A 27619-nucleotide genomic window follows, 5' to 3' on the forward strand; every position below is an offset into this window, starting at 1 on the left:
CGCTTGAACGCACGTATATTTTGTTTGTAATTATAATCTAAGGCAAGCCACACAATCAAAAGCGTCACACAAATAGTGGTGATAACTAACATTGGAGAATGATAGTTATTTTTCATTATTAGGGGTGCCCCTAATAAGACAATCATTACCAAAATAAATGGGTACCATCCAAGATTTCCATATTGATTCATAATCACAATGTAAAATAGGTTTTGGAGAAATTGAAAGTAATTTATTGTTTGGTGAAAAATGGTTTGTATGTATTAGTATGAAAAATTGGTCAATTATATGCTATTTATTTATTTACATCTTTTTTTTTCGTGGTAGACACATTGTTTGATGTTAAATTGCTAGAGTGGTTTTTTTGGGCTCTTATTACATGACTCTGTGATCATAGTAAATGATTTTTCTCGTGCTCGTTTCTGATCAAAGATAGCTTTGCAACAACATCTCTCGTGTCCAATCTTTCGTGTGGAAGCTCAGACGAGCAAGACAACGCTATTTCAAGTACAGGAATCATGGCATCTGATACTATTCTGATATCGACATCCGCTTCAGCTATGTCTTGTAGAAGCGCAGAATCAAGAATGTCGATCACCTGGTTTGGGAAAGCTTCTTTCACATAGTGATGAAGATTGTGACTCTCCTTAAACATATCATTAGTAGGCCTCTTTCCCGTAAAAATTTCGAGTAAAAGTATCCCGAGACTGTAAACATCACCATTCATAGACGCCTCATTTCCTAAACCGTATTCTGCAACTCATGTAACAAAACGAATGATACAAAAATGAAAGATAAATGTTCATGAATTATAGCAGATAAACCATGAGAGTTAATACCTGGAGTAGCATATCCAACAGTTCCCCTAACTCCAATTGAGCTGGAATCGTGGGAGTTACCGATGTCTTCTAAGAGAAATTTGGCCAACCCGAAGTCACTAACATGGGTGACCAATTTTTCGTCTAAGAGAACATTTCCAGGCTTAAGGTCACAATGAACTATACTTGTACCACATTCATGATGGAGATAACTCAAAGCAACGGCAACATCAACTGTAATATCCATTCTTTCACGAAGATTTAGTTTCCTCGGTGTAATATCACTTCTTTCAATTGATGTAATTGTCTCGGGGTGCAACCAATTATCCAAGCTACCATTGATCATATACTCGTAAACCAAAGCCTTGAAATCGGCTCCTTGATAATCAACACTTGAACAAGCTGTTATCACTTTGACAAGATTCCGATGTTTGATGTTCTGTACGTAGTGCCCTGCATTCAGCCATGAAGCTCTTTGAAGCACCACAATTTGCAAGGTTAAATAACTTAACTGCAACAATTGTTCTACCGTGATCAAGAACTCCCTTGTAGACAGCCCTAAAACCACCCCTACCAATCAAGAAGATTTCCTTCAAATTCATTGAATCCTAAATCTAAAGCTGTCAAAGATGAGATGTTGAAGATAGAGGATGGGACTATTCCAGACAACTTATTCATGCCTAATGCTAGGATGCTCAAACTTTTTAATTTTCCTAGTCTATCCGGGATGTTTCCAACCAAATCATTTCTAGAAGAGTAAAATATAACTAGGGATGATAAGTTCCCTAAAGATGAAGGTATCATTCCTGTCAAGTTATTTGCTGACAATGTAAGATTTTGCAAGTATGACAAGGAACCAAGCTCAGTCGGATTTCTCCTGTCAATCTGTTATTCCATACATCTAATGCAATAAGATTGGAGCAACCTGAGAAATTGGATGGACTTTGTCCACCAATGGAGTTATTACGAAGCAATAGAAGCTGCAACCTGTGCAAACGACCAATTTCTCGAGGAAGTATCCCACTAAAGCTATTGTTCTGGAGGTGAAGCTCCTTAAGAAAGCTTAGATTTCCTATATAGGGAGAGATCGTACCTGTAAGTTGCGAGGATTGCAGGTCCAAGATTGTTGCTCTTCCATGATGCTGACCACAAGTAACCCCATGCCAATCACATAAGTGGACTGTATCGTTCCATGAGCTCAAGAAACCTTGAGGATCACGGGTTATTTTCGACTTGATTTCTAGCAATGCCATTTGATCTGCCCCAGTATTTTCTGCAATACAGAACAGAAGACAGTATAATAGAGCTGTAGCACATACAATCGAGTAATTCGAAAACTGAGACATGTATAAAGTTAGGGAGATATGCTAGCATAACTGTATGTATATGAAGAATTATATAAGTAAATGGCTTTTTCATTTTGCAGAAAAAGGATACTGATAGGGAATGTTAGCTGTAGAAAAGTCATATGAAAATCCACAGGTTTGATAAGTTGTAGAGCAATCTCCAATAAAGTAACATCATTTAACGTATTAAAAAATCATAGAAGTATATTTTATTTTATTTTTTTCAATATTTTATAAAATCTTTTTAATGTTATATATATTAAATGAATATAGGATATTTTAAGACGGTTAAAACATGAAAACGTAAAGTTTTAAACTTTTTGTTATACAAATATGTCAAAAATTTTAATAAAATTGTGCATTGCACGGAAATTATTTAGTAATACAAGTATATTAGTACACCATCAAAAATAAGTTCCCATACAACAATAATTTCAAAACATGTTAAAAAAAATGTGAGACTAAGATTCAATGAAAACGATACACAATTCCTAAACTACCATCCCATGTGTTTGGCGAGAAAATAACTAAATTACAATAATACAATTATTTTGTTAACAATATAATTCCGCGCTATATAAAGTATATAATAAACAGATTTGTTAATATAATATTGAGTAATACTAAACAGATAAAATTCCCGCAAATCCATTTATACCGTTAATTATTTTCTCTCTCCTTTGCTTCAACAAGTAAATTAACAATGGCGATTTCTCCTAATCTCACTCGAGTTTTCACCTTCAGTGAACTTCGCTTGCCGGAAACTCACAGCCGTTCAATCTTCTACCGGAAGCCTCAATTGTCCGTCCGATGCGCCGCTGATGAATCTTCTGCTGCGTCGTCGACTGTTGATTCTCAATTTGATGCGAAAAAGTTTCATCATAATTTGACGAGAAGTGATAATTATAATCGTAAAGGTTTTGGTCGCAAAGCAGAGACTCTTCAGCTTATGAATCGCGAGTATACTAGTTACGTTTTGTTCATTGTTTTGCTTGTTTACTTTTATTTTGTTGAATTTTATTGTGAATTCTATTGATTATTGTTTTTCCGCTTGATGTTGTTGAAAATTTGTCATGCAAAATTAGTGGTCAATTCGGTGGTTTTAAGCTCTAGACAAGTTAAATTAGTCTGTGAATTGCAATTTATTATTGATTTAATTCAGAAGTGAACTAGTTTTATTTCATTTACTCATACAATTTTACAAATTGATGCTTTGTTACAATTTTTTTCAGCTTGTTCATTTTTTCTGGAGATTATGCTTATATCATTTTTCAATCACCAGTTGGCAGGAACAATTAGATTAAAATTTGGACTTATGTATAGCTGATGTTTAGATATGAATTGAACTTATCTATGTCATTCTTTTGCTACAATTTTAAAGTAATTTAAAAATCAGTACTGTTGAATCATTTTTGAAGTGATGCTATTGTAAATGAAGGCAATTCTGTTATTGATTTGGCTAAATTTTGAAATTAATGTTTTGTAATTTTATTCCTGTATCTTTATCGATATAACATTCCTACCCCTCTCAGTTTAATGAAATGAGGCGAAATTGCACCGACGATGTAGAGTGTTTTCTACACACATTATTATTATTATTATTATTATTATTATTATTATTATTATTATTATTATTACTGTTATTATTATATTATTATTATATTATTATTGTTTACTTCATTAGTACTTATCAGTCATGGTCAATATTAGTCCTTCCTGGTTGGAGATTGTATGTAAAAAAATTTTCTTGATTGATCCTGGTTGTTTGTGATCTGAAAACATAATTTACAAGGTGAAAAGAACACGCTTGTATTAGGGTGTATAGATTTCACAAAAGTTTCGAGTATGAGTTATGCACAACTAATGTTTTATATTTCTAATTTTTTACATCAGGTGATATAGTAAAGACTTTGAAGGAGAATGGATATGAGTATACATGGGGCAATGTCACAGTGAAGTTGGCCGAAGCTTTTGGATTTTGCTGGGGTGTGGAAAGAGCCGTTCAGATTGCATATGAAGCAAGGAAACAGTTTCCCAGTGAGAGAATCTGGATCACTAATGAAATCATTCACAACCCAACTGTTAATAAGGTCTGCAAATCCTTTTATCTTAGGATAATTTAAAATTTTAAGCGTTTGGACTTGTCAGTTGAATTTGCAATTATTAGAATTATGTTGAATTTCAAGTTCTTGAAGTAGAATACAAAGTAGATTCCTAAAAATAAGATGTGCCTAGAATCTGAGAGTTGGTGAAAGAGAGCAATGGTTTAGGAGGTTCAAATGTTCAATTGATTATTGGCTATGAGCTCAGCAATATTTTTTTCTAACCTTGGGGTTGATGGATCTGGGCAACTACTGTCTATGTGAATCCTACTAAAATTTGTTGGTGGACTACTTATTTCTTTCGAAATCTGTAGTTATGGTCAAGAGAAAAATACTGCAAAAGCGATAGAGGTGTTGATGTGGGCATCAGCAACAAGTCCTTTCTGTGTGCTAGTACTATAACTTGAGTATAAATCCATCTATATTTTGCAGTATTTTGCGCTTTTGTGGCTTCCTGCAAACTGACATCCCTTCTTCCAAAAAAGAATTTTGGTGTGTTGAATACTTTCAAACATTTTGTGTTCAGTGTTTGGTGAAGTTGGATATGCCAATTGAAATGCAACTAAGTTAAATAATTTGTCAGTTAGCTTTCTTCTTTTTCCTTTGTTGGGGATTAGGCCGTAAGTTTTTTTTATTGATCTCAATCTCGACTGCACTTACGATTCTGCTGGTGTATAGTCCCCATTGTAAATGTTCTATTTACCTGCATATGTTCCCTTAATCAGCATGGTGATTGTCACTCCCATTTTAAATAACAAAATTGTTCTGTTGCAGCGATTGCAAGATATGGAAGTGCAGAATATCCCCGTCGAGGAAGGAAAGAAGCTGTTTGAGGTTGTTGACCAAGGTGATGTTGTGATTTTACCAGCTTTCGGAGCTGCTGTAGATGAAATGTTGACATTGAGCGAGAAAAAAGTACAAATAGTAGATACAACTTGTCCTTGGGTGAATAAGGTATAATTAGCTGCTGTTCCACTTGCCACCCTCAGAAAGTTATATGTTAGATAATCTCACTCTCTCTCTTTCTCTGATTGCCTTTCTATGTTATAGGTGTGGAATGTTGTCGAGAAGCACAAGAAAGGAGACTACACTTCAATTATTCATGGGAAATATGCTCACGAGGAGACTGTTGCAACTTCATCTTTTGCTGGGACCTACATAATTGTGAAGAATATGAAGGAGGTAGGTCATATGCTAGGTTCTTTCAGATACTTTTTTTTACCATAGTATCTTAGCTGGTTCATTCATATCTTCTACATTTGTGCTTTATCCAGGCAACTTATGTTTGTGATTATATTCTCCGGGGGCAACTTGATGGGTCTAGTTCAAGCAGAGAGGCATTTTTAGAGGTAAATCTCCATCTATTGTGTATCATTGGGGGTAGGGGAACATCTTTCTACCACTCATTTGTTGTGCCTCCTAATGTTATTACATTAATTGCAGAAATTCAAATATGCTGTTTCCGATGGGTTTGATCCTGATAGAGACCTTGTTAAAGTTGGGATAGCAAACCAAACTACTATGCTCAAGGGAGAAACAGAAGAAATTGGTTAGCTTCAACTTTGCAAAATTATGTTAGTTCTTATTACTCTAAAAATTAATGATGTTGTTTTCTGGTTTTTTTAGGGAAGTTGGTTGAGAGGACTATGATGCGCAAGTATGGAGTTGAGAATGTTAACAACCACTTCATGAGTTTCAACACAATTTGTGATGCTACACAAGTACTTTCTTTTCTCTAGGCTCTCAAAACCAGTTTTTTATCGCCTCGGTCTTTCTTTATTGCATGAAACATGATTAAATTCAGTAGTAATTTTCCAATCTGCATAATTTCTCCTAGATGCACTGCCAAGAAGTAACACCTACTTAGCTAAAGTTGGCGACTTTTCGCTGAGATTGAACTTGCCTTAATAGTTACTTTCTACATGCAAGTTGATTTTGTTTAAATGAAAACAAAATCTTGCAATCCTAATATTAAGTAGCGCCACCTAGCTAGCTAGCAGCTTGTTGCCGTTAAGGATTGGAGTTATGTAGCCGGAAAATCTAGTCTGAAGTATGTTGCTTTGTACTGACAAGAAAGAGTTCAGTGTTTAGACTATCTGGATCAGCTTTTTTGTTGTCTAAAGTTTAGGGGGTTCAAATTTTATGTATAACATGAAACACATAGCACACATGTATAATATATAATATGTAAGATATATTACGTACTTCTTAACATTTAACATATGAATACTCTCCTTTCCCTTTCTGGTTTGATTGGACCATCGCAGTCGGTAACTAGGAATTACATTAGAGATAATAGGTTCTTCTATTAACTTGCTAGAACTATTATCACTCTTACCTACTGTTCCATTTCTAGGAGCGACAAGATGCGATGTATAAGCTGGTGGATGAAAAGGTAGACCTTATGCTGGTAATTGGCGGCTGGAACTCCAGTAACACCTCTCATTTGCAAGAGATAGCTGAGGACCGTGGTATCCCGTCATATTGGATTGACAGTGAAGCAAGAATTGGCCCTGGAAACAGAATAAGTTACAAGTTGAACGTAAGTAAACACTACAGATATTGTACTGCTACATAACAATATACTCCATGTCTATATGTTACTCATGATATCTCCGGTATTCAGCATGGGGAGCTTGTTGAGAAAGAAAATTGGCTGCCGGAAGGGCCAATCACCATTGGTGTAACTTCTGGTGCTTCTACACCTGATAAGGTATACACTCAAACTTTTTTTTTGGTTTACCCGGTATTCAGCAAGACTGGTAGGCTAAGAACTTATTGCAATGACTACACTATTCAGCAGCATATTCAACTTTTAACCTGCGATTTGCGAATATAGATGCAAGGGATAGTTCTCTTCTTGAATTGTTGATGCTCAGGCATTTGGTGTTATTATACCTATTTTTTCATTATATTAGTGTTGATCCTCAATCTTTTCGAGTTTTCCTTTCCAGGTTGTCGAAGATGTTTTGATAAAGGTATTTGATCTTAAACGGGATGAAGCATTGCAGCAAGAAGCTGTGGCCGCTTAAGGGTCTAAGGCAGTTTGATTTGTAGCCATGATTCAAATGGCTGTGTTTATTAAAACTGATGCTGTTTAGCTAGTAGTCGGAAGAGGAGTATTTTGTAACTGATCCTGTGCAACTGTGGTTGAAACATGTATGTATGAAATGGTTTCCTAGCTAGTTCGCAAATCGTATGTTACTTTCAACCCTAGGCATTGTTTTGTTTGTCACGACTACACGGACATTCAGAGTTCCTGGAGTTTAGTAGTTTGAGACTTGAGAGTAAAGTTTGGTTTACCAAAATTGGGTGGAAGTATGGATGTTGCTTGATCATGCATTATTCCCCTGTCATCTGGGAGACAACCTTGCAGATTATGCTGAGCTTATAATTTATCAATTGGGAGTTAGAATTTCGGATCCTTCTCTATAATTGATCTTCTTTAGAGCATTTTTGTACCCATCTAGATTACCAAAGGCTAAATAAAATTATAGCTAGACCAAGTTTACCCCCAAAAAAACCCATTCTAGCCTCATTTTGGAATGATTCAATTTTATTAATTTTATTAGCTAAAATGAAATCCCTACTAGTGGGTTTGGATTAAAAAAATTTGGTAAAAGATTGTTTATGTTGAAAAATCAACGTAATTAATATCATAGTTACGAAATCAATCAAAGCGAACAAAGTCCAAATGTCCAATACATGAAAGTTCAAACTTCTTTATGTCAACTACACTTCAAAGATGACAATACAAACAATATATAAGGCCGTACATGAACCAAAGTAATTCTATGTCAAAAATAGTTTCGAACAAAGATTTCAATTTATTATCATCCCTTTGATTTTCATATACTATTTTAGTCCGTACCTTTGATTTTGCTTTACATACTATTTTTCCATAGTTTTTGATAATCCAAAGCCAAAAAAACTAAAGTTTTGTTCCATGAAGCTTGAATACCAAAATTTTATAATACTTATCACTAAGAGATTTTGTAAATTTAAAGGTCATTGTAGGTTCAACAAAAAAGCTGTTCAGAAAAGAAGATATTTCTGTAGAACAAGTTTTGAAGCAGAAGTTACAATTGCATTTTATTGAGAATCTTTTCAAAATCTTGTCCAATTCTAATATGTATGATGCTTTCATAGTTTCGCTGCTTCTCATCTCAACCTCTCGATTTTCCTCTATCAAATGCCCTATGACTGCTATGTTATACATGTAACTTTATTTATATAATGCACCATATAATAAAGATATAACTTTGTAAAAGAAAAACAAGTTATATATAACATTCAAGAGCCATGCTTATGTACACCACCACGATCTCCGAGAAACCGATCTTCAAACCTGAACAAAGTAACATGAAGATTTTGTTTGAACTTGATATTAAATCTAGGCGAGATGCTCTTTCCTAAAACATCATTTCTTCCCTACTAACGTGCTTGGGAATAAACCGGAAATAAGTTCTGAGATACAGAGAATCACACTAAACTCTTAGCACACGGAATCTAGAACGATGTGAGGAAAAACTTAGAAGGATGAAAAATACGAAAAATTACAAACGAGGATTGCAAGTTCTCGATGTAAATTGCTTGAAAAGAAAAGAAAACAGAAATTGCATCATATATAAAAACCACACAAGCATTTTATATTTATAGAATAGTTCACACCACTTCACGAAGCAACATGTTACTTCACGAAACACGAGATTGGTTCACGAACTAATGTCGCCTTTGAACCAAACCATCCCAATACATATGGTTAATATAACCATAATTAACCGTTGGAAGTTATATTATAACCAACCTAAACGAGAAACTAACTTTCACAAAGGAAACAGCAAAAACCAGAAACTTCGCACAGATAGCTCACAAGCCGCGACCTATGTGTTCCCCAAAACAGAAATTTTTCCTCCTTCCTCGCGAGCCCCGAGTTGTTTCACGATCCCTGACCACTATATTTTGCTCAAAACACACACTTTGCAACCTTTGGATATAATCAAATTAATTTATTTAAATTAATTTATTTAATTTAACTTCCGATGACCATCATACGCTCTAAATGACAACATCCTAAGCAACAACTAACGCACACACATAGACAATATGTTACATACTGGCATTATTGCAATGTCATTAAGTAATACTCACCTAGGCAAGGATTAAGTTTCAGATGTACACAACCAAACCGTTGTTGATAGCAAAGAGATTATTTACGATTAACCCTTAATAACAAGTATTATCTGCAAGTTAACATAATTAAAAATGCACATGATTCAATAGTCATTTTACTGAGATTCGTCATAAATTAAAACCAAAGAACTATAAATATTTAACCCATCGAAAAACGAGGACAAAATCATAGATGCTAGATGTTCCTGAAAATAACTTTTGGTGTGCTTCCTTTTGCATTGTGACAACAAAGCTGCACAAGACCCTAGATTGAACGGTAGCTATTTGAAAAATATGTGAACTCAACTGCTCATCTGATGCATCAAATTGCATGAGAATTCACAACATATTTTCTGGGCAACAAAGCTAAAACCAATCTGTTGTTTTAATCCTGTATTGTTCTCCGAATGAGCTATTTTCATGTCGATTGGGGATCCGTTGAGTCACCCCAGACTCTCATCCGTTTCTTCGATTGAGAGGCCTACAAGATAATCAAACAAAAGTATTAGGAGTAGTTACAATCATTAGACAAAATTATGCATATGTATAAGTAATAACCATATCGATACAAAACAAAGCCTCTTCGTGTAGGCTCTCCAAAGATTAACACGATTTTCTCTTCTGAAACAATATCGAAACAATCTTCGTTCTTTTTCTTATTTCCCTTTATCAAAATTCAAAAGTACTATTCGTTGTATCAATCGATTGATATTGGCCCTCATATGATTTTGTTGTAGCTTAACCAGCCCAAACTTTGGTTCGAGAACCTATTATTTTTTGAGGTGAATATAGAACAATCCTGTATAGCTCAACCATTGTCACATGATTCGCTAATCTCCCCGCGAATCGCGAATGAAAAAAGCAATAATAGTCGGTTTGGTCTATTCTTGGGAAAATTTGAGCGAATCACAAATTCAAAAAGTAAATCGGCCAGCAAGTTATGTTCCACTGAGCTCAACTTACTTCTTTATGCCAATTAGTCCTCCACACAATGAACAGCAAAATCACGGTTTGTGACAATAATCCGATTAGCAATCCGGCCCAAATTCCATGAACCCCAAGCTTGAATTTGTAACCAAGTAGAGCGCCAAGGGGTAGCCCAACTAAGTAGTAGAAACCAATGTTTAGTAGTGCGACCAGTGTTTGCCATCCTGCCCCAACCGCAACACCTGAAGTTGTAACGTTCCATGAGAATATCCACTAGCTTGATCAAACATAACGTATATTTGATAAATTTGGGCTTGTACACAAGACCCATACAAGAGAAGACTTGACTGCACACAAACCCGATGAGGTTGCATCCTAAAACCAATTGGTTATAGGAGTAGCCCATCAAGCTTATATGTTAGTCAACCTCTCTAATTCTTCGATGTGTGATCACATGTGGGTTAAGCTTATATGTTAGTCAACCTCTCTAATTCTTCGATGTGTGATTTTCCAAAAACATTCATAGCATAACAAAGAGAAATCACTTATAGTAGATAAGAAACTTTGAATATATACCTTGAAGAACCGATTGTATATTATTTAGAAATATCGAAGCAGCTAGAAGATACCCGAGCTTTGAGGCCTCGGCTATGACTAGTGGCTTTTCAAAGAACAACTTCGGATATTGCTCCTTCAATACGAGGATCATGACGGTCATTATAGTCCCTATTATCGTTGACGTCATGCTTGCAATTGATATAGCAAATTTAGCAACGTTGGGGCGCCCTGCTCCGAGCTCATTAGACACTCGCACACTGCAAAACCATTAGGTAACATAAAAGTGGTGCTCTCTGATCTTTTGAACTAAATTTACAAGATGTGGGCAGTAAATAGTGAAAATATTACCTGACTGCTGCATTAAAGCCTAAAGCAACCATTAGACCCCAAATGTCCAAATTCATACTGCAATTAGAATCAAATATGAGCTTCTATTCTGTATCTGTACCAGTTTGCATTGTTTGGTTTGAAGATTTCTATGGTTCTATAATATATGTTACCCCATTCAAACTAGCCATACATATGCTACTATTCTAGTTACCCTATGTATTTAACACCAACACTAAATATCTAGGATGAGGAGAGCCGGTAAGGAAAATAGAGAGTTGAAACTTACGGCCCGTTTGGTTTATGGTACTAATTGGTGGTAATGGAAATGATTAGTAGTGTAAAATTTCATTATATGTATCATTTCATTCCCATGGTAATGAAAGTTTAATCATAAAAAAGTTTTTTGTTCATAATTTTCCATTATTAACTAATACCACATGTTCAAATGGTAATGTAATGGAATAAAATTTAGTAAAGAAAATAAGATTGTTAAAGGAGAATAAGCATGGCCATTAAGTTTGTCAATAGATATTCCTATTAAAATTTCACTAATTTTTACATTACCATTCCCACTATTTAGTACCGATTACCAAACGGAAAATTAGGAGAATTAAACGATGACGAAGAAGACCGAAGATGACTAAGGGGGCAAGAGTGGAAAATAATATGAAAATTTAGATTTACGGGTGGAGTTGTATAAAACTAAAATGAATGGAGAAAAAGAATGCATGTGGCGACCATTGGGACTGATATATTGGTTTGTGTAGCTGACCTGACTTTTAGGATTATGGATGTGGAATTGTTGTTGTATTAATAATCTAGAACTAAAAGCATAATGATGATTTTATGTCATACCATATAGAAACAGCATCAAGTGCAACTTCTGGATTCTTCAACCATCCCACCATGAGAATCATGATTAAGAAATACCACAGCTCTAAACTGCAAACCATTACATATATGAACATCATCGCTTATCAAACGTAAGAAATACTGTCAAAGGAGATTCAAGTACGCCTTAAAATAGTTGAAACAATAATGATTTACCATAACATTAATGCTGAAGCAAGTGTAAGTTTGGTGAAACCCTTCAATGACTTGAAAGCCAACATCGAGAATCCAGTCCAAGCATCCGGGAAGAAACCGCACATAATATAGATTAACTGACCCAAAATGAGGAGAAACCAAGAGAAATTTGCAACCATTGCAGCACCAAACAGGCCGTGCGAAGAAAACTTCATTAGCACAACCCAATTCAACAAAGCATGTATTCCTAAGACAACCATGGACAGTATTGTCATAACCCACACTATACTCTGAGATTGGAGGAACTTTTGGATAGGGAAATTTAAAGCAAATGCAAATAATTGCGGAACCACCCACAACGCGTACTTTCCTGCAAGTTCGGAGATGTGTTTGTCTTGATGCAGAAGTTTCAGTATTGGGGAAGTGAAGATGTAAATTGGTGTTAAAAGCACAGCAGTAATTCCAGTGATGATCCATGATCTTTGTAAGTATATTCCTAACATATTTATCTGTCCTGCTCCAACTGCTTGTCCACAAAGCGTCTCTAGAGCACTCCCCATCCCGAGCTACTACAAAATTACTAGCATTAAGTTCAGATTTCATTTTAGTTCTATCAATGTACCTATTGATGCTTCAACAATCAATAATGTCGGTGTTTTGGTGACTCAAACTGAGTCTAAGACATGAGAGGAGATGAGTCGAGTTTGGCGTGTTCCAGGGCCCAAACGCCGAGTCGACGTTTGGTGGGCTTAGATGAAGACAAGTCAGCGTTAGACTAAAATCAGACGTTTTTCAGCACCAAAAGCTGACTCGGTGTGTGCTTCTATTTTATGGGGTTTTGTCCAGAAACAAAAGCCGACTCGGCTTGGATTGGGGTGGCACAAAAGCCTACTCGGCTTTTTGTGCAGGTGGCGGCTTCTCGTTTTCTTGAGTCGGGCTTTGTATTTTATTTAACCTAATTTCTCTTTATAGGAGGTTTGCTATATAAACACCCTATGTAATTAGGGTAAGGGCATGCAATTTACACAAGTGAGAACGCCATTAGAGAATTTTTTTCTAAGATTCATCTTGTAACGGTTATATAGTGAAACTTTGATTTATTGGTGTTTGTGAACATTAGCTATCACATTGATAGTGAATCACGTAATTCTTGGTGTGATTTTCTTTATCATTGTTTATGAATCTCTACTGCTTCTTTTATTGTTTTGGAAATCGCTTCCGCTGTCCGCACAACAAATACAAATGCCACGGTGCAAGAATAAGGCTTTGTTCCTTACATGTTCAACAACAATGTCCTATTATTTCAATTGCATTAAGTGGCTCCCACCTAGGCGGGGTTTGGTAAGTCGAATATACGCAACCTTAACCAAGTTAGTGATACCAAAGAGGTTATTTCCGATTGACCCTTGGTATCTCCTTTACCTTCGAACCAAATAAACTTATGAAACACAAGTCCATTTGAAAGCCAATGAAACCAAATTGAAAGAACCAAACCTATGAATTTCTCTATGTTAAGGTGTAGAACTTTTACCCTAGAGTGTAACTTGAGATGCAAGATAAAGTTTGTCTAGAACAAAACAATCATATTCTCAAACCCTATATAATTAACAATTGTTGTTCATCAATTTCAAAAAATAAAAAAGGAAAACCTTATTTTCCTTTAGCTTTTTCCAAATCACCCCATTATTTTTCCCATTGTGCCCAAAATATTTGCAAGATATACCATTATTCATCATGAAGGATGCAAATATACTATTCCCCATTTAAAGCATAAAACTTTTTATAAAAATCATGTTGACATTAAGGTAAAAAAATGACTTGCACCATAAATCCTACCAAAAAAGTGACTTTCACAAAATTCAGCATTTCATTTTCACATAAAATTTTTCTTGTTCAAACCAATTCAGCATGAGGAAATTCTCCATAAATTTAATCTGGGTCATATCTTCTACTCCTACAAATTAAAATTAAACTTGAGCAATAATCAAAAGTACAAATCTTGCATGCAAGTTGATAAATGCAAAAGTAACCCATTTTTTATTTCATACTCGGGAATAAAAATAAATAAAACTAAATGAATAAAAAAAAAGAAAAAGTGCAGAAAATCACCATTAAACCATAGACAAAACCTTTGATAACATTCTGAACAATGGAAACCGCAGCAAGTTCAAGGGAACCCAAATGGCCAACAGTAGCACAAGTGACAAATTCAAACGAGTATTGAGAAACCAACATCAGAATTGCAGGCCCTGCAATTTTCCACATTTTTTTAGATTCTTGCCATACTCTTCCTCCATTTTTGTGACTATTCATAGTTGTATTAACACTAATAGAATTGTTTTGTTGCTCCATTTTTGCTGGCTTTGTTTTGTATCAACAAAGATGGAACAACAATTTTAAGAGGAAAAGGACAACTTTTTTGATTTTCTTCTGTGTTTTATTTTGGTGTTTGCAGATGGTGTGTAATCAACCAGTGATGACTGCTTAAGTGGCCACAGACTGGGGAGTGGAGTGGAAGGTTGTTTGTGTGGGGTCAAGTGGGCTCAAAAAGGACAACTTTACTGTATATCAAAATTTCTGAAAACTAGGAGAAAAAGATGGAGTTATTTATTAATAAAAATTAGTAATAATATACTCAAATACTCACTTTTTTTTTCAATTTAATTAGTCATTGAACTATTATTTTTTTCTATCTTAATCACTTATTTCTATCATTTATCATTTTTTTTATCTTATCCTCCAACTCAAATTTATTTTCCACTACTTTTCACCCAAAAATAATTTGGGTGCATAGGGATGGAGGGAATAATTTCTTGTCACTTACTTTTTAAGTCATCTCACCTTGAGACGACTTCAATTATATTAGCTCAGACTATTTTTAAAAAATCGTTTTCTGTACAAGTGAGAATTTGATTTTCATTGTTTTTTATATTTTTTAATGTTTTTTTACTAATAGACCTTTTATACGGACCCATCTCACAATGAGACAGTCTTATACAAAACGGACTGTTTTTTTAATATTACCCTCTTTGCTCCTATGCGTATTAAATATGCTAATACTTTTGTGTAAATATTATGAAAGTGGTAGGAACATTAAAATTAGATTCAAAATGAATGAAAATATATGAATACAAATTAAAAAGTGGGGAGAACATTACTCAAAATGAAATATTGCAAAATAAAAGACACATACCAAATAAAAGTTGTATCATTCTCATGGGATAAAGCTGGGAGCAAGATGTAATATTTAAAACTTAAATAATTTCAATTGCGGGTTCTAAAAATTCCAAAAAAATTTATATTCAAAAATTCTACATTTAACAAATCTATTAAATCACAAATTAATATATTTTAAAGGAGAATAAAATAGACCGAAGGGACCGGATTCCCCTAATTTTGTTGCATGGATTATTACTAACATATAGAAGAAATAATTAAAGTAATAGATTGAATCTTTAGATGATATTAGAAATGAGATTATGGGTTGATGTCTATGAATAAAATAAAACAAAACCACAACGACAACAAAAAAAATAAATGATATGTAAAATTGACATTGGAGGGAGGAAGTAAGTTCCTTTTTTTGTTTAGATGATCACAAATGTTATTTGGTGAGGTTTTTTTTATACATTTTACCTAAAGGTTAAAATTATTTGAATTGGACTGGATTAATTCAAATTTCTAATATAAAATGACCTAAAATTAAAAATAATATATATAAAAGTTCGAACAAAATTAATATGCAGTGCTAATTAAACTGCCATAAAATTAAATTTTTAAAGTTTAAACTTAAGTTTTATATTATTGAAATTAAAGTTATCAATAGGCCTTTATTTATTTATGTGAAGTAGACTATCACTCTAAACAATATTTAGAAGAGACTTAAAGTAGATAACCGAAATAGATTTTTTTGTTCAATATAGTTTATGCAAATATCATATGTAAATTAATTTTCAAAAAAAAAAAAATATCATATGTAAATTAAGATATACAAAGTTGAGGTCAAAACAGATCTTCTTAAATGATAATCAATACAAAATGAATCTATAAAAAAAAAAAGAAAAATAAAATTAAAAAAAGTACTTGCTCATATCAAAAATAAAAAGAGTTGATAAGATAGGAAAAATGTAATGCTACTAAATCATTAAGTTCAATATACTTTAATTTCTCTGTTTTTTAAATGAGAATTACACTTAAACGTACAATAAATACTATTTATTAATCAACTTTAATGCTAATAATTTCACTTAAAATAAAAAATAAATAAAATTTAAACCTATAACAAATTTTAAATATATCATATTAAAAAACTAACTATACCAAAATTATAATTACTCCTTCAAATACTTATTTACCATTTGAAAGTGTTTGAGTTTGACCTTATGTATATATCAATTTAAACTACTAGCAAGACATTAAAAGAAGTCTCTCATTTTAGCCCAGAAATAATGGAAATTATCATTTCACATAGTGGAAATTTGTTATTAGAAAGGTGGGGCCAACAAAAATACATGCAAATCACGTAATGATGCCATGTCATAATTTGATATATGCGATGTCATAATCCATTAAAACTTATTATCTACTCTTTATAATTTTTTTTATAGGTCGACCCAATCAGTCTCTCACAAGAATTTGTGTATATGAATTTAGAAGTTAAGAAACTAGAGATATATATATATATATATATATATATATATATATATATATATATATATATATATATATATATATATATATATATATATATATATATATATATATATATATATATATATATATATATATATATTCAATTAACTATATTTCTTAAGTCGTTGATAACTCAATAATGGCTCATAAATGTATATAACCTACTAATAATAAAAGTTATTAATTTCTCTCCTGAAATCATACGATTCTAGTCAATACTAAACACACTTCTAACGAACTATGGAAATGCAACACTAACTATACATATACGGATAACATAGTACCTGCAAACACATGCGGGTACTCACGCCTCATGGCATCCTCAGCCTCCCATGTGGCCTCTTCAACAATGTGGTTTGACCACAACACTTTGACAAGTGCAACACTATCTCAATGGGTATCACGAATCTTTCTATCTAGGATCTGAACGGTTGAGATTGAATTGCACAATTAAGGGTTTTTTGACATGAATATTTTTTTTCATTTTATTTTCTCTCTTCTGTTTCCTCTCTATTCGCATGCCACCCCTTCCTCACATATCAGTTTCATTCTTCACATAACCATTTTTTAACATAATCATTTTTGTAAAGGTAAAGGTACATATTTATTCATTAGGGATACATATGTGTAATTGTTAAAATAATATAATGATGAATACTATATATAAGATACATACTTATAAAAACTCCAAAATAGTTGAGCAAACACTTTACACCATTACAACTTCAACTTTCAAGATCATCATCTATGTGTGGCTTGCATACATTATTTCCTTCAATCAATAAACAAATAACATATATCAAACCAAAAATTTATAGTTTAAGATACATAATAATTTACAACCAAAATTGTAAATTATTATACATAATAATTTTGATCAATAAAAATAATTTGCCATGATTCATAGCTATTATTCAACATTTAACTTATATGTACAAAATATTTAAAGTATCACAACTTATGCTCATTCTGCCTGATTAGGCTACTTATTTGGGATGTGAAAAAAAAATTCACAGGTGCAATAGAAGGCTGCTGCATAACATTAAATTGTTGTACCAAACGCTGCTCATATTGTAACCTCTTTTTTGTTTCACCTACTCTAGAAATTCTAAGTACTATACATATACTCATATATATATATATATATATATATAACTAAACAATGTACATAAGTGTATTTTGTAGAAAACAATTTGCAGTTTTTAATCGTGTTACATATTTTTCAAAAGAGGGATACTAAAGTTGAAAAAAATAGGTGTATAATTTGACATAGTAGCACAAATTACAGTTTATACCTATTTATTTGTCATGTTAGTTAGAGTATATAACATATCCTGGGGCTTCAACCATTAGCTTAAGCTTTTGGTTGAGTTGGTTCCTTGACATGGTATCAGAAGCCAATGTGACAAAAGGTCACGGGTTCGAATCTCAACCACCCCTCATTCAAAGTGGAATATTGAGCACCATGTATGAGGAGAACATGTGTTGCATCCACACTTCTAGCCCAAAGGGCTCTCGTGTGAGGGGGCGTGTTAAAGTATATAACATATCATGGGGCTTCAACCATTAGCTTAAGCTTTTGGTTGAGTTGGTTCCTTAACATGTTAAATCTTTATTTCTCTTATTTGCATCTAGCACAAAACAAAAATAATCAAAACATATTATATGCATTTGATATAATTTATAAATAATCAAAACAAAAATTTACTTATCACCTTGGCAAGATTTTTTCTTTCGACTATCATGTGTTCCATATTGTTCACAAGTTCGACATAGTCTGAGATTTTTTCTAGATTTCAATTGCAATATCTCAATCACTCTTTTTCCTTTTTCCAGTACCACTTCCTTTGTTCGAAGACTTAGGGGGATTGAGGATATCGATCTCTATTTCATTTGAACCAACAAACAATTCAATATGGCTTTACATGTTCTCATGTATATGCATAGAGGTACCATCATTATGCGAAAATTTGAAAAAAGTAAGACAATTTAACAACTTTTTTCCCAAAATAAGCTCCGTGAAAACTTATTTTCCAAAATAAGCGTCCGTACATCCAAGTCAAGCCTCGGGAAGAGTCACTGTTAGTAACAGCGATAGTGAAAAAAAAAATTAAAAGCCCAAAACAGCGACTTAAAAAAAAATTTTTAAGCCCAAAGTTGTTGTTACTAACAGCGACTTAAAAAAAAAAAAAAATTTACTCCACAAATGGCCAAGTAACTGTATTTTCTAATCCCTATCGGCAGATTCATTCAAACATTTGCCAAAATTTTCAAATATTGGCAATTTCATTGCATTTTTGCTCCATTGATTCAACAGGTATTGCTTAGGGATTTTTTTTCATATTTTTCCCTTTTAATGTAAAAAGAGCATGACGACACAACATTCCCATGGACTCGAACATTTTACAAGAACACAAACAATCCATTGAAGCCTCAAAATACTTAACATTATTAAACTCTACACTTGTAATTGTCATTTACTTGGGTATGTTCCACATTATCTCTCACATCCATACTATTCACTCCACAACCAAAAATGGAACAATCAACATTTGCATTTGTTTCACCCTCGAACGGAATCCTTTCCATATCAAAAGAGGACACATCCTTCTTACTTGGATGCTTGAAAAACTTCAAAACTTTACACAAAGATTCCGCCTAGAAAATAAAAGATATTAGTTGAATATCTTTTAATCAAACAAAACACAAGAATACACTTTTAACAGTTTTTCAAATATCATTGTTGCATTCAAATTAAAATCAGCTTATTATGTACAATTTTAAGGAACAATCTGCTAACAGGTGTTGTACGTGAACATAAAAACCAACAGGGCGTATAATTTTAATATGAATGTGTTTATGCTTGGATAAGATGTAACATAAAAATCAGTAGCAGGGCTATGTGAACATAAACACACAAATTTTGATATGAATGTGTTTATGCTTGAATAAGATGTAACCAACAGGGCGTGTTACAATGGAGCAACAAAAAATAACCAACAAAAATGTGATATATACCCTCAAAATTCCAATATGTACACAACTATGCAAAATTATATTATTTCGTTACTTACCAAGACATTATCCCACATATCAAACTTTGCTTGACCTCACTCATGTATAATTTCTATTATCAACAACTTGAATCTTTTTTTGATCAAAGTTTATAACATAAAAACATATAAATTCAATGCTTCAACAACACTCATGGATGTACATTATTATCTAGTTATCATAAACTTTTTATTATCGGAGTAATGATAAGGTAAATGATGAAAATATTTTATATGGATTATGACAGTAAGTGAGGAACATGGAGCCATGTAGGGACCACAAATAAAATATAATGAAAATAAATAAAATATAAATATGATTTTTTGTATATTAGATAATTTATATTGATTTTAATTGAAAGTGGAAATATATAGGGATATAATAATAAAATAACGAGATTTTATAATAAAAAAAGGGTTAAATTTGACTAAAATAATTGAATATAAATAAAAAAAATTCTTTATAAAAATAACAAATGTCAAAATAACATATAAGAATCATTTTTAAAAAAAAAAAAACATAAAAGAACATCTTTTAGAAAATTACATACTATCTACTTCATTAGAGCACTTGGTAGTTGGTACTATATTTTACAAATATAATACCTTTTTTAAGTGGGGAAGTCAAATCTGTCAGACAGAATTCACTTTAATTTTTAGTTTTTGAGGATTACTATAAATTTAAATTTGTTTTTCGAAAAAATACCCACTAACATTTTTTTAATTATAGATATATTGAGAGAATGTGAAAATTAACTTCGGAATTTTATTAGAAAAAAAAAATATTAATTACTTTAATTACTATAAAAGTCGATATTCAATTGTTGTCTAAAAGCTTAATTTCAAGCTTTCAACCATACACCAAAAACAAATAAATTTCTCACAGTACCGTGCACATAGGCTAAAGCGAGATGCAAGTTACTTCTATGTATCAATAAAATCTCTTTGTTTATACAAGGATAAGGTTGCGTATATATATAGACCACTTGATGAGCTTGAGATAGTGAAAATTTAAGATTGATCAATGAGGACTAACCATGAATGTCAAGAGAAAGTTTAATATTAGCCTTGGTTACTCCTTTTTTCCTGTTTTGAGGCAGTGTTGTTCTGAACAATGCACATCAGTTCGTCCTTTCGAAATTTGATAGCTCTCCAGTCTCATTGCTGTTCTTGAATTTCAGATCCAAGCTTATAACTGCACAAGAATTCGAAAAAATTTCAGATCACAAATCCCACTTCATTTTCACTAAGCGTCCACGTAAAGATCTCCGTGTGAGGTTATGAACAGTAAGAGTCGGTTAGTACTCACCATAGCTATCACACATCCAGATACAGATGTGAATGTGGATCAAGAATAAGATAGCATCGATTCATAATTAGGAATCAATATATTATTCATCATCGAAGCACAAAGATGGCGGTAATGAAGCCAGGATACAAGAACTGGTTCAATGACACATTGTGCAATGTGCATCAGACATACCAGTTTACCACTAAAGTTATAAGTGTAAGCACAAACTGTTGCATAGGACGGTATATACATGGCTATACAAGTGAGATTAAAATCGTAGAAACTAACTTACCACTGGGCGACTTGTAGCCTTTCCTCCCCCTTGCGCTATGACATTAGGAAAGGAGCAAAACAAAACGAAAAGAACTTGAAGAGCAGAGTATTAAAATAGGCATTTTTGTGAGCGTAACACACAGATTAATAAAGTTACACCAAAAGAAATGACGAGTAAATTTGTATAATAGAAAAACAAATTTTGTGTATATATACGAGTTCTTTCACTTATACATACAACTTACAGATTTTTGGTATGAGTACTATATTAACATATATCAGGAAGAGAATTGAAATTAAACAAGACGACTTCCTGCTTAAGCTTCAAAAATCACAGTATACACTCTCAAAGAATTGCTAAAGCTCTATATGGACCGAAGTCATCAATGAGATCGCAAATGTTTCGACTTTTTGTATATATGTCAAGTTGCAGGTGTACTCTTACTGCATGTAACTGGTATACTGTGAATCATATTGAGCTCGGGATTTTCTTTTATTCCCCAAATTACCTCATGTTCCATTGTTCATGCTGATTACTTCACTTGAATCACAAGCTACCCACTTATGCTATCAGATGGATTGTTTTGGATTTTTTCTAATAATTCTGGAACTCGATCAAGCAAGCGGTTCATTTCAGCTGGGAATTCTCCCTTTGCACGATTTGTTTTTCCACCAACTACCACTGTTGTTCCGTCTTGTAAAGCCCATATCTTGAGAATATTTGCAAACCAACCCAAACATGGATCAGTAGCGTAAAATAAAAGGTGACCAGCAGATTCAATAATGAATAAACAAAGTAAATCAGTAGGTATGCAGTACTTCATTATATTTTTTCCAGCAAGTCTTATATGAGACCATGTCATCATGAGACGAGTCCATATAGTTAGCTCATTTCTTTATTTGATTACTTTAAGGTTATGACTGAATGATCATTTTAAACCAGTAGGTGATGACTTTAAGGTTATGAGTTATGACTAAGTGATCACTTTATATCGGGCAACCTAATAGAGATACACCGTGAGACCGTCTCATTTGAGAATTTGTGTATTTTTTAAGGTCATTAACTCACTACAAGATACAAAAAAAAACCACTTTAATCTTGGGCAGTAGACAGCAATTGATCAAGGAAGCAGGTAATATATGTATGGCATTATGCTATAAGACCTAACAATTACGAAACTGGTGCCCCTTTCTTCTACTGAAGTTCTTCAAGGGAAAAAATTTACACCATTTAATCTTTTTGTCAACAACATTTCATTACCCTAATGCCATTAAATGACTCCCACCCAAGTGGGGGTTGGAACTTGGAAGGGTAAAAAGGGTCAATGTACGCAACATTATCCTTGTTAGTGATAACAAAGAAGTAGTTTATGATTGACCCTTAGGGCATGCTTAGATTGGGTGTAAATATTTAAAGTGAGAAATAATGTCAAACTGATGAAATGAAAGCAAATAGAGATACATTTGAAGTAGTTGAGATAGTTGTGAAGAAGGTAAAATGAACCTGTAATAAAAATAATAATAAAGGAAAAAGAAGATGATTTCCCCTATTATGGAGATAATACATTCCCCCACCCTCCCATAGGATAAATATTACCCCACAAAATTGAGAGCTCCCTTCATTTTTCTTCACTTTGCAACCATTCTTCCACCTCTACAACAATCAAATTTCACTAATTTCTCATTTATCAAATTCATTTTCTTACTTTGTCTTTTTTTCACCCCTTAAATATTTACACCCAATCCAAACATGGCCTTAGTAGCAAACATTAATGCAAAGTCCCATAACAAGAAGTGCACATAATTAAATGAGTCATTTTAATAGTTGTATGGACTTAAAGCGTTTACGCGGATGTGAAGTAGGGCTAAAAGAATGTCAATACCTCCATTTTTTGAGAGCTCACAAGAATCATCAAGAACAATATATTAACAGCTCAGAAAACTACCTGTGCATGAGATAAAAAGCTTATGCATGTTGTGAGCATTAGGAAACCAAATCCAGCATATACAATGGGCACTCCAGGGTCAGTCTGAGTATTAATGAAGTGCAGATTAGCCAAGACGTAAAGAAACAAGATTTTAAGAATAAATAACAAGTTCACAAAAATGGTTAATCGAATTAGTAACCTTTAGTTCAAGGCCCGTACTTCCTATGGCATCTTGAATTACTATCTTTATGCCATCAATTTCAATTGGAAGGTTTGAATTTGGCCGTCGAACCCCAACAAATTTCCCTTCTTGATCATACAACACAATTGATTGTAGGTCACGAGCAAGCATTGATCTGCATAAACAAATAATATAAAAATTTCCAAATAGTAGATGTAGACTTTTGGTACACGTGATTTTTATATCAAAAGATTGCGATGTAAAAGTGCTTCTTGTAAATTTTAAGAATCTCAAAGGAACCTGATGCTAGAAACATGACATAATTTTGCTACACAATAAGAAAATATGGTTTTGTGATACTTTGCATATAAAGCAACTAAGTACTCACATTCCCTTTACATTCTGAGAATCGTCATTTCCAACTGGTAGAAAAGCTCCAAAAAGCTTTTTGTCACCATTCAGCTTCAGAGGAGCCATAGCCAAATTAAAAGGGCCTTCATCGTCTTTGAGAATCTGCAAAGCTGAGAAGCCCCAATCTGTTTGGTAGATGGTAATTCCACCATATCTCAAAGGGTCATTCACACTTATTGTTTTCCTGATCACCTCCTTCCCGTTAAGATCATATAGAGAAAGATCGGTGTGATATTGAGATACCTGTATAAATACAAGACATATAGAATCAAATAATCTCCTACAAAGCACTTAGCAGAAAGGTAGTGAAGTGTTTCGATGGTGCAGCAAAGATAGCATCACGATGGAAAGGATTTGAAAGGAGATGAAAAGTCTTACCAACCTCTCCGGTCTCATAATAGTCCATAGTAAATCTATTTACATGGACCTCTGTATTGAAAGTTTCAGTTGGATTCGAGAGGAATCCACTTGGACTAAGCACATCGCCCACAACAAAATTTAGTCCTTGAGGAACAGTAACGGAGCCTCTGAAGCTCCCGGTGGCACTAAGAGTTGCTCCAACCATTATCAGTAGCATAGCCAGGTGAACTCCAATCGGGGCATAACGCCCAGCCAGGCCCTTAAAAGCATACAAATATGGTCCTTTCAAGAACACCTACAGCAACAATATTCCACTAACATTATAAGAAGAGACGCTGAACCGATTCTTGCAAACGTAAAACTTGCAGTAATGTACCTCATATCCAGCTCCCATAAGAACAACACCCAAATCTTGAACAGAAGCTCTGGGAAGTTTTTCTGCAAAGTCCTGCTTGCAAATAGTCTCTGCAGACTTTAAGAAACCCCATCTGTCAAAAGTACACATACACTTTAATATATTTATATCTAAGTTGGCTTCGAACAACAGTAAATTTAAAGAATCAAATTATTAGACCTTCGTGCGACCTTAACCAGGGGAATCTGGGTAGTGTAAGTACATGCCATTAAAGATGCCGCCAAAAGCCCCAAGGATCCAAGAAATATTGGCGATGAGAACATGTGGTCGAACCCAGGTGTTAGAACCCACCTCCAAGTAAAGAATCCGAGCAGAGGATGATCTTCTGGGTACTTTTGAAAATAAAAATCAGGAGCCTCACCTTGTTCAATGGCAGTCCCTGCAGTACAGATTCACTACACTTATGTCCCAAATAACATATTTCCCCTATTCTGTCCTTATACATTAGGCAATTGCTAAAGCATAAGGAACCGGAGTGGGTACAATTTTACATGATTTGCCACTAAGTGAACAACATTCAACACCAATACCAAAGCCTTGATCCCAAAAGATCGGTTTCACATATGAGTTCGTCAATCATCACAGATGACACCAATCATCTGTTACCATTCAACCCTACCTAGTGCAATATATTCTACTACTTATCCGAAGAGGCTAAGACAAAATCCATAAAAATTGAAATGATCAAACCCAGCAACATACTGCCATAGAAAACATATAGATAGTAGTAGAAATCTAAATTTCAATCAATATCATTAATATCAAAATTAAACACCCTCGAGTTCCACATTGAATCTACGAAATAATTTGCAACTAAATGAACAATATACAACAACAATGCCAAAACTTTAAACCCAAAAGATGGGTCAACTACAAGAATGAAAAGTTTAACTTATGATTTATCATTCGTCACAGATGACAACACTCCACTCTTTCCATTCAACCATGCCTAGTGCAAATGTAATGTATTCTCGTACATATCCAGAGAGACTATAATGCAAAATCCCATGAAACTACAAAAAACAAGTAGAATGATCAAACCAAGCAACAAAATCACAGAAAACATATAATTTTACAATCAAATATCATGGAACACCCCCCAGAATCTTGCTTTAGCCTAGTAACTAAATTAAAAAATAAAACACCCCCAGTTCCAAATTGAACCCATCAAACAAAGAAACAACCAAGCACGATAAAACTTATGAGAAGAAGGGGAAAAAAGAGAAGTACCAAGTGCCATAAGGCCAGCAATGGCAAACATTTCACCAATAGCAAGAGGCAAATTTGACAAGAAAGCTAAACCCTTTTGAGGTAATCTCTTCAAAAACTTATTCATTGAAGAAGTTGGCTTTTTGGGTTGTGGAGAACCTTCCCCGCCATTATCACCTTCCTTTTTATCCTCTTTCAAAGATGGAGCACCATCAAAAAGTACATTTTTCTGGGAAACAGGCTTGTTCTTATCTTGTGGTACTTTGATTTTGCAACAAACCCTGAAAAATGTAATCTTATTGGGATTTTGTAAATTGGGTATGTAGGTTTTATGAAAGTGGTGAAAATGGAGGAATTTGAAGTTAGTGGGTTGATGAAGATGAAGGGATTTTGTAAAAATTGAATTTGAAGCTTTCATGTTTGGTGGGTTTCTTCAACTTGTGGAGGTTACTACAACTTCTTTTCGTATAAACCGTTATCTACTTATCCTTTCCATTGTTTGCCATGATTTAATGTTGTCTTACATTTTTTTTTTATTTTTTTTAATGAATGATTACGAATTACAGTTTTAATGTTTAATGCTTTTGCAAATTACAGTATTAATATTTTTTTTGGGACTTATAATTTTAAAAATAGTTTTTTGATTACTATTCAAGCCAAGTAACCTATTCATTGACCACACTTTTATTCATCAATTTGAGTTCTAATATTTTTTTTTTTTCTCATTCAATTTCCAATTTTTTTTAATAAGGCCAGTTTCCCACCCAATGAAATGAAAGAAACATCAAGAAATATGAGGTGGGTTAATAAGGCCAATGCTAGGTCCTAAGACCCAGAAAGATTCATCGTCTTTGTGAGACTAAGAGACAACACTACAGGTTGATAAGTATTATTAGAACAAGTCACACCTTTCCATTTATAAGGTGGTTTCACTATTAGCATCCCAATTTCTCAGATTATTGTATTCATCATCAAACTCATCTTTCAGCTTTAAAAGACAAAAACCCTCAGAATTGAAGTATTCAGACAAGAAAAATCCATTGGCAGAATTGAAATTTGGGGTTAACAAAAAAAAAAATTGAATGAGAAGATCAGAAATTAGCCTAACTAACCATTTGGGACAGGGTAGAGAAGAGGGATTTAGCAATTTGAAGAGCTTTTATTAATGGAGTTTGTCATTTATAAGTGCAAAATTGAAATTTAGGGTTACCAAAAAAAATAAATTGAATGAGAAAAAAATAAAACTCAAATTGATGAAAATGTGTTAAATGTTAAGGGATGGAATTAAATGAGAAAAAAAATAAATAAACTCAAAGCTTTGATCTACTCTAAGTCTCTAACAATGGAAAAGTGGGTCTAAGGGGAATAAGAAAAGTCAAAGTTAAAAAAGTATGGTGAACCGGTTATATCGTATGAAATCGGTCACTTGACTCAAATAGTGATCAAAAAGTTAATTTGAAGGTTGTAATTCGCAAAAAAAAAATATATCAAAATTGTAATTCGCAATTAATTTTTTTTATACATATT

The 27619-nt window shown here is 33.3% G+C and overlaps 3 protein-coding genes and 1 pseudogene across 4 annotated transcripts; 1 reads left to right on the top strand and 3 right to left on the bottom strand.

The window, feature by feature from the left end:
* Positions 1–437: 437 nt before the first annotated feature.
* Positions 438–2164, bottom strand: LOC130821358 (putative receptor-like protein kinase At3g47110; annotated as a pseudogene).
* Positions 2165–2678: 514 nt separating this feature from the next.
* LOC130828478 (4-hydroxy-3-methylbut-2-enyl diphosphate reductase, chloroplastic-like) lies at positions 2679–7694 on the top strand. Of its 2 annotated transcripts, XM_057694469.1 has the most exons (10): positions 2679–3132; positions 4058–4254; positions 5041–5220; positions 5317–5448; positions 5541–5615; positions 5710–5815; positions 5893–5987; positions 6623–6808; positions 6893–6979; positions 7221–7694. In XM_057694469.1, exons 1-10 carry the CDS (start codon positions 2868–2870, stop codon positions 7296–7298), a joined length of 1401 nt encoding a protein of 466 aa, XP_057550452.1. In that variant the 5' UTR covers positions 2679–2867; the 3' UTR covers positions 7299–7694. The 2 variants fall into 2 exon arrangements, with proteins under 2 accessions (XP_057550452.1, XP_057550449.1); XM_057694466.1 differs by having other exon boundaries at positions 6893–7694.
* A 1839-nt stretch (positions 7695–9533) lies between these two features.
* Positions 9534–14700, bottom strand: LOC130828518 (protein DETOXIFICATION 33-like). The gene is made up of 7 exons (XM_057694489.1): positions 14389–14700; positions 12301–12845; positions 12109–12195; positions 11272–11328; positions 10942–11180; positions 10402–10607; positions 9534–9919 (listed from the first exon to the last, which is right to left on the bottom strand). The coding sequence occupies exons 1-7, from the start codon at positions 14629–14631 to the stop codon at positions 9857–9859; spliced, it is 1440 nt and encodes a 479-aa protein (XP_057550472.1). The 5' UTR covers positions 14632–14700; the 3' UTR covers positions 9534–9856.
* A 7041-nt stretch (positions 14701–21741) lies between these two features.
* LOC130828528 (cytochrome c biogenesis protein CCS1, chloroplastic) lies at positions 21742–26684 on the bottom strand. Its single transcript, XM_057694498.1, has 8 exons — positions 26114–26684; positions 25043–25262; positions 24845–24956; positions 24491–24763; positions 24086–24351; positions 23716–23872; positions 23535–23618; positions 21742–22298 (listed from the first exon to the last, which is right to left on the bottom strand). The coding sequence occupies exons 1-8, from the start codon at positions 26508–26510 to the stop codon at positions 22143–22145; spliced, it is 1665 nt and encodes a 554-aa protein (XP_057550481.1). The 5' UTR covers positions 26511–26684; the 3' UTR covers positions 21742–22142.
* Between the last annotated feature and the right edge of the window lie 935 nt (positions 26685–27619).

Source organism: Amaranthus tricolor, chromosome 1 (assembly GCF_026212465.1).
Source record: "Amaranthus tricolor cultivar Red isolate AtriRed21 chromosome 1, ASM2621246v1, whole genome shotgun sequence".
In the NCBI taxonomy this organism is placed as follows: Eukaryota; Viridiplantae; Streptophyta; class Magnoliopsida; order Caryophyllales; family Amaranthaceae; genus Amaranthus; species Amaranthus tricolor.

Coding starts and splice junctions, on each gene's coding strand:
- LOC130828478 (XM_057694466.1), top strand. CDS start 2,868: ATGGCGATTTCTCCTAATCTCACTCGAGTTTTCACCTTCAGTGAACTT. Junction 4,255..5,040: donor ACAACCCAACTGTTAATAAG/GTCTGCAAATCC, acceptor GTTCTGTTGCAG/CGATTGCAAGATATGGAAGT. Junction 5,816..5,892: donor GGGAGAAACAGAAGAAATTG/GTTAGCTTCAAC, acceptor TGGTTTTTTTAG/GGAAGTTGGTTGAGAGGACT.
- LOC130828518 (XM_057694489.1), bottom strand. CDS start 14,631: ATGGAGCAACAAAACAATTCTATTAGTGTTAATACAACTATGAATAGT. Junction 10,608..10,941: donor TATACAATCGGTTCTTCAAG/GTATATATTCAA, acceptor TTACAACTTCAG/GTGTTGCGGTTGGGGCAGGA. Junction 9,920..10,401: donor GGACTAATTGGCATAAAGAA/GTAAGTTGAGCT, acceptor ATTATCTTGTAG/GCCTCTCAATCGAAGAAACG.
- LOC130828528 (XM_057694498.1), bottom strand. CDS start 26,510: ATGAAAGCTTCAAATTCAATTTTTACAAAATCCCTTCATCTTCATCAA. Junction 24,957..25,042: donor CTGGTTAAGGTCGCACGAAG/GTCTAATAATTT, acceptor TACTTTTGACAG/ATGGGGTTTCTTAAAGTCTG. Junction 22,299..23,534: donor GCTTTTTATCTCATGCACAG/GTAGTTTTCTGA, acceptor AATATTCTCAAG/ATATGGGCTTTACAAGACGG.